At 42.2% G+C, this 7,309-nt stretch overlaps 1 protein-coding gene across 1 annotated transcript; it reads left to right on the forward strand.

Moving 5' to 3' along the window:
• The first annotated feature begins 2,356 nt into the window (after window positions 1-2,356).
• msx1b (muscle segment homeobox 1b) lies at window positions 2,357-7,309 on the forward strand. Its single transcript, XM_066659949.1, has 2 exons — window positions 2,357-2,968; window positions 4,704-7,309. Exons 1-2 carry the CDS (start codon window positions 2,584-2,586, stop codon window positions 5,108-5,110), a joined length of 792 nt encoding a protein of 263 aa, XP_066516046.1. The 5' UTR covers window positions 2,357-2,583; the 3' UTR covers window positions 5,111-7,309.

Raw genomic sequence — 7,309 nt, forward strand, 5'->3', positions numbered from 1 at the left:
TCAGCATGAAAGATGCCTGATCCAATTCAATTAGCCTTACGCAGCTGAATAGACATTATAATGACCCTAGCTACCCTGCCACATGCAAAGCTTAATAAATTAAGAGAGAACTGTGCTAATCAACTCTGCTTCAACCTTTTATGTTCATTAAAATGGCTTCAAACTGTAATTTGACCTACTCTCTCTGCATTATTGAGCGTTTAGAAGGTGTTAGCAGGTTTAGCATGGTAGAGGAAAGATGGCAAGCAGCGAGCTGCTCTGAGAGCCATGCTGTGGGGGGCTCAGTAGGCTCGGATTCATACACACCACGACAGATTTGTCACACCAACAGGCATGCTAGTGAGCCTTTTAGCTTTTAGGGAATATTAGGACATCTGAGAATGCTTGGCAAATCTCTTGAAGCAGCTGCCTCATAGAGGCTGAGTCAGTTTAGTGGACAGTTCCATGACTTGGGAGGCACAATTTTTTTTTTTTTTTTTCAGAAATTAATCAAAGATACTGAGAGAAACTAAAATAAGCCAATAAAACAATACGATTAATTAACATCCATGCTAATGGCAGGATAACTTTTACAACATTCTCATTTTTTTTTTCCTGTTTACTTTCGTCCGTAACAAGGTTGAACATAAAGAAAGAGTCATAAAACTTACTTATTCCCTTTATCTTCAGTAAATGAAAGAGAGGAGCTTCCTGATGTATATGTGTCACTTGCTGAATAATTTAGATGTTTCACTGAGGTGAATAATTTCTTCTAGTGTCGAAATATCAGGGGCACTTTGAAAACTTTGAACATTTCCCACAACCCTTGATGGATGACAAATAAAAAAATAATACAAATCAAATCAATCATAGAATAATGCAAAAAAATATGTATGTCAAATATATTTCATTATATTTATTTATTTATTTTTTCGATGTTTTTAATCTGGTTTTGTCACGTAATCTCATGCAAAACCTTCACAGATCTGGTTAATGTAGACTATATGAAAAAAAATCTTCATCGGTTCAATCACAGAGTTCATCCAACGACAAATATTTAATGTGATGTTTAACTGGTTTTGTTCTACATAAAGAACTGTTTTGAATGAACCACCTTATTGTTTCGTTGAAATGGTTTATTCTAATTGAATAAAACCAGTTAAGTTGACTGATTTTACATGGTGTTCGACATGTTTCCCAGTGAATGGGTGACGTTTTCAATATCAAAACAACAAGCGCGTGTAGATGTAATCTGTGGAGAGAGAGAGAGAGAGAGAGAGAGAGAGAGAGAGAGAGAGAGAGAGAGAGTTCCCAGAACAGAAACAGTTAATGTTCTTGATGTAAGCCGTTGCCCTTCCAGCTATGCACTACTGGACTATGACATTATTTTGAGGACAATTGGTTAAGTGGAGTTAACTGTTGCCTTTTTCTCCCTGAGGTAGATTCTCTTTTGATCCTTCCCTCACTGGCGCCTTCCGAAACGCAACTCGTCTGGCTTATTAAATGCCCAGACCGAGAGAGAGAGAGAGAGAGAGAGAGAGAGAGAGAGAGAGAGAGAGAGAGAGAGAGAGAGAGATGCCTGTTGCTTCTTAGCTGAAGCTTTTGTAACCTTCAAAGCCCATGACAGGCTTTAAATTGAGGAAATGCAGTGTGAACTACAGCCCTATCAAATCAATTCCTTTCTTCATAAAAGTCCTTTTCGGTGAATCAGCCGCGAAGACTTTCTGGATAAATACAGTCGTGTGCAAAATTTAAAGCACCCCAGTACATGTTTTGTTGATTTTCTAAGTCTCAATAAAACAGGCCTACTCCTGGACATTTTTAAATATTTAATCTTTGTATTATAAAAATTAGTAAATTATGAAAATTAATGGGGCCTGTACAAAATTATACAGGAACAATTCAAAGTAAATATTATTTTTTTATAACAGCATCTAAAGGCTTTCTGGGGTTGTTTGTTTGTTTGTTTGTTTATGTTTATTAATTACACATCAGTCTCTCACTTCTTCTACTACACTTCTTTTGTTATTTTGTGGGTATTATTTTTGTTCTCGTGCTCTTTGGCGATGAACCAGCTGAGGCTAGTTGATGCTACAGGTTAAAAGTTTCACCGAAGGCTAAAGTTAATTCTTTTGTGCGGTTTCAGTGACTATTCAGCAGTTGGATATGGACACTTCTAAAGCCTCCCCGCTGTTTAATTGGGCTAAAATTGGTCTGCTTTGCTCTCCGAAAAGAGTCCGGAGCCCTCGGGCCATCCATACATCAAACCTCAGCAAGACGCCTGCCATTATTATCGGCTCGAGTTTTTTTTTTCCTTCAACCGTCCTCTTCGGTTTTTTTTTTTTTTCGCGGGGGAGGGGACACGAACCCCTCAGAACAGAGCTCGAGCCCGAGCGGACGCCCTGATTTGGCGACGAGGGGCGGGGCTTGTGTTTGTTTAAAAGCTAAGTCTCTCGGCTCGTAGCTAACGGTCTGTCAGAACGAAGTTGGAAGAGCGAAGTAGAGACGAAGAGGGATTTTGATGAGGATTTAGAAGGGTACCATTTGTAGTAAAACATATATGCCGAAACCCCGCGGTCTCATGCCCATAGTCGTAGCCTGACCATGAACTCTCCCGAGAGGATAGCTGAGGCTTTTGACGCCGCGGCTCAAGGTAAAGAGGAGCGGGGGGAGAGCGAGGACAAGCCGAAAGAGATGGCGGTGGAGTCGGACACCAAGAGCAAGACGAGCCGCCACCCGTTTAGCGTCGAGTCGCTTATTTCGAAAAACCCAAACAGCAGCCCTGCGCCCACACAGACAGGAGCTTTAACCCAGCCCAGCGAGAGCCACTACCCTCCTCCTCACAGGACTTACTTCACGGGACAGAAAAGCAAAGTTTCACTGGGTTTCCCCCCGGTGACGGACTGCCTCAACAACGACGAGAGCGAGGACTCCAGCGACAAGGAGCAGAACACCTGGATAAAGAGCCCGGCGTTCAACTCCCCGCCCAGTAAAACTGCTATTCTTTCTACAATCTAACACACGTAGACCTGGCTGTTTGATAATGCTATTAGTTCATAACTGCTTAATGAAAACTATGGACTAGCAGCAAGGATACTATAACAATTTTAAAGAGTATAATTTCTCAGGATACACCATAAACAGTCAGTCATTTATTATAATTAATACCAACTCTATTACAGTTTGTTTTTAATTATACATTCATTGTTGTACAGTATTTTGGGATTAAACCCTTAACGCCAGGATACATTTGAACCATCAGACGTCTTGGAGAGAGAGAAAAAAAGATGTAGTAAACCAGTTAGGCCACGAGCATCCTACTAAAAATAACCACAATAAACGTTACTGTAAATGACTCTAACGTTAATAAAATCTTTGCTGCAGATGTGTTGATCATGTTGTGTTTTCCACCTAATTGTTATCGCCTCTGTTTCCTGTTTTTTGTGTGTGTGTGTGTGTGTGTGTGTTCAGTGTGACACTGTTGGATGAACACCTGTAGCGCTGAGGAACTCTACTACAGTTTTAACCGTTAAACACATTAAAGGGGCAATGTGCGGACGGTGTAGGGGTTTGTTTATTATCGTGGGCTGTAGTTCAATGCTGTAGTTCTGCGGCACCAGGTCTTAGAGCAGCCACTGTGTCGTTTTTGCTCATTTTTCTTATCGTTTTTGAGCCACGGAGATTCAAACAAAACTATTTGATGGTGAGGAAACGTTTGAAAATTGCAAGCTCTGGAAAAAATGGGTTTTATATGATATACTAAGCACTTTAAGCCAATCAGAGCGAGCGATTCTCGTTCTTATAAACGCTACATGACAAAAAATACAAAGTTTCAACTCACTCCCTTTTGGACACTTAATGTGACCCACGTACGTTATTCGTTCAGCGCTGGCTTCACACATTTACGCGATTATCTCAAGTGCTTAAATTGTCGTAAATTTAACCTTTTACAACAACTGTCAAGAGTCTAATCGGGTTTTTAATACGGATTCTACGCTTTATACCGTTTCCTTTGGGTGAGCAACTTCTCCGTTATTGCACCATTATAATTTTGCAAAATTTAACATGGGGAACACATTTAAAACAACGTGCTCTTTAACAGGGCCCATTAAAATGCTTTGTTATAGGGTTTTCTTTCTGTTTTTCCAGCCTGCGAAATAATTAAGGATTGTGTAAAAAAAAAAAAAGGTTGTATTTAAGTAAAATTAATTTTTGTATTTGACCGACAATGTCCACAAATCGTGTCATTTATCCAAACCTCCACTCACCGCTGTATATTTATCATCACATTGATTCTATTAGATTCCGCAGGCAACACTCACTCAGAGTGAGGTTTTCCTCTTGCTCACTTTTGTTGAACGGGTGGATTCCTCGGTCCTCTGCTGAGATCCTGACTCTAATGGGAGACTTTCAAACGAACCTATGTGTTACCCTTTGGTTCTCATTGCATGCGTTCATTCAGCAGCTGGGCAGGTGTTTAATCAGCAGCAGATGTTAATTGCGCACTGTTCACACACTTAATAAATTAAGCATCTCCCAAACGCTAATTTACAGGAGAAATCCGACCCGTCCTTAATTTCCAAAGAAAGAAATGTAGATAAATATATTCAGGACTGTTTACATTGCTCCGTTCAGGTGAAAAAGTGAATAATCCGTGTCTGTCCTTTGCTTTCAAAGTGAATCAAAAAACCCCCTCTGTGTTTTTTTTTCCCCCTTTTCTCCAGGACATCCGAGTCCCACTCCGTGTCACCTGCGCAAACACAAGAGTAACCGGAAGCCGCGCACGCCCTTCACCACGGCGCAGCTGCTGGCGCTCGAGCGCAAGTTCCGCCACAAGCAGTACCTGTCCATCGCGGAGCGCGCGGAGTTCTCGAGCGCGCTCAACCTCACGGAGACGCAGGTGAAGATCTGGTTCCAGAACCGCCGAGCCAAGGCCAAGAGACTGCACGAGGCCGAGCTCGAGAAGCTGAAGCTCGCAGCCAAACCCACCCTGCCCGCGCTCGCCCTGCCCTTCGCCTTCAGCGCGCACGCGCCTCCGTCCGTGTATGGGCCGCCGGGGCCTGGGCCCCGGGCCGCCGTCGCCCTTCCCGGCCTCTTCAGCTCACCCTACGGAATGTATTACTTGTCTTAATTGTCCGTGGCCGCACGTGGGCCCGTCTGTAGCTTAAGGACTTTGTTTGAAATCAGCCCTCACGTTCCGTTTTCACGTGCACTTTGTAGGGCTGCAGCATATGGACGAATAGTTTTGCGATGTGCTGAAAGTCGTTAGTGAACGTGGCTAATGCATTGAGATGTGTTCCGTTAGCCTGCGTTTGTTAAAAGCCTGCGGTCCTGCAGCATATGGACAAACGATTCTCTTCCAAAATCTGAAGCAACAGCTTGGACACCCCTGGTCAAAGGGACATTGTTTTGAACTCATTCTCCTAGAGAATGCACTTTTGTACATTTTAATGCACAATTACTGTTTATTTGCTGTATTTAAGAAATTATAAAAATGAATAATAAAACATAAAACGTACACCGTGCTTATATATATAAATATATATATCTGTTATAATTAGCGAATGAATATAAGCAGCGGTAAAAGTTGAAGGAACGTTAAAAACCTTGGTGGGGATGTGTTCACGTTTTTTCTTTCTGAAAATAAACCAAGCTGGTTATTAAACCAGAAGTGTCCAAACTTTTGCATCATAGACCTTAAAAGAAACTGACAGATGTCACCGTTATATATGGCCACTGCAAAATACTAAACCGAAACATACAGAAAACAACATGTTGGTGACGGCTTGAGGGCGGCACGGTAGCACAGCAGGTAGTGTCGCAGTCACAGGGGCCTGGAGGTTGTGGGTTCGATTCCAGCTCCGGGTGACTGTCTGTGAGGAGTTGGTGTGTTCTCCCCGTGTCCGCGTGGGTTTCCTCCGGGTGCTCCGGTTTCCTCCCACAGTCCAAAAACACACGTTGCAGGTGGATTGGCGACTCAAAAGTGTGCGTAGGTGTGAGTGTGTGAGTGAATGTGTGTGTGTCTGTGTTGCCCTGTGAAGGACTGGACTCAAAAGTGTGCGTAGGTGTGAGTGTGTGAGTGAATGTGTGTGTGTCTGTGTTGCCCTGTGAAGGACTGAAATACATCCCCTCCAGGGTGTATTCCCGCCTTGCGCCCGATGATTCCAGGTAGGCTCTGGACCCCCCGCGACCCTAAATTGGATAAGCGGTTACAGATAATGGATGGATGGATGGTGACGGCTTGATGTGGCTGGCCTGCATTACTAAAAGAACCTCCTCACGGTCACCTTTAAAGTGTGCGTGCTCTCTTGCAACAAAAACGGGACACCAGGGCAAGACAGTGAACAGTTGCTGTACCTCTGACTGAAGCCACGTGCACGTTTTTTTTTTTTTTTTTGGCTGGGCTTGTAGAGATGGATTTGTTTTAAAGCCTTGGACACTTTCCCTCTGTGTGGAAGCCTGTTTCTGCCGCATAAAATAATACAAAAAAGTCACCAGTTGTTATTTTTCATTAATATGCAATTTTCTATCTCAATATTTTGAGATACTATCTCATTATTTTGAGATACAAAGTCAATATATTGTGATATTATCTCATTATATTGAGATAATAAATCAATATACTGTGGTACCATATCATTATTTTAAGATACAAAGTCAAAATGTTGAGATTGTATATTATCCCGATATATTGACTTATCTAAAATAATGAGATAGTATCTCGACATATTGAGATAGCAACGTACATATTAATGAAAAATAAAAATTGGTGTTTTTTTGTTTGTTTTTTTTTAATGTGGCGGAAACGGGCTTCCACGCCTCTGAGATTCACTAGTTGATACATATTATTGCAATTATTGTAGCCTTACACAGCACGAGCCTCGCGCTGTAAACAGCGGTGCATTAGTCCGGTGTAAAACGTTTGAAATGGTCTCATTCGATTTAAATAGTTTTGAAACATCGGTCAACTTTAAATCAGTAGAAACATCATAACTTCAAACGTCAAGAAGAGCTTTGTTAAAGTCATCGGAGCGCTGTAGGTTCCAGTGTGGGCGATTCTGCTGTGTAAATGCGTAAAACGGAGGTCGCACCAGTAGAAGAATGAATGAAGTCTGCTTCAGTCGTGTGTGTGTGTGTGTGTGTGTGTGTGTGTGTGTGTGTGTGTGTCAGATGGAGGATATGTTGATGCTCTTGTGGAGCAGCTGGAGCTGGAGGGATTTAAGAATATTGGGGCGAATTAAAACTCTGGGGTTGTCCGTCATGTGACAAGAAGTACTTACTGGCCTTATCTACAAAGTGCCTCGAGAGACCAAATATTTATTAGTCAATA

This window comes from Hoplias malabaricus, chromosome 2 (genome assembly GCF_029633855.1).
Source record: "Hoplias malabaricus isolate fHopMal1 chromosome 2, fHopMal1.hap1, whole genome shotgun sequence".
In the NCBI taxonomy this organism is placed as follows: Eukaryota; Metazoa; Chordata; class Actinopteri; order Characiformes; family Erythrinidae; genus Hoplias; species Hoplias malabaricus.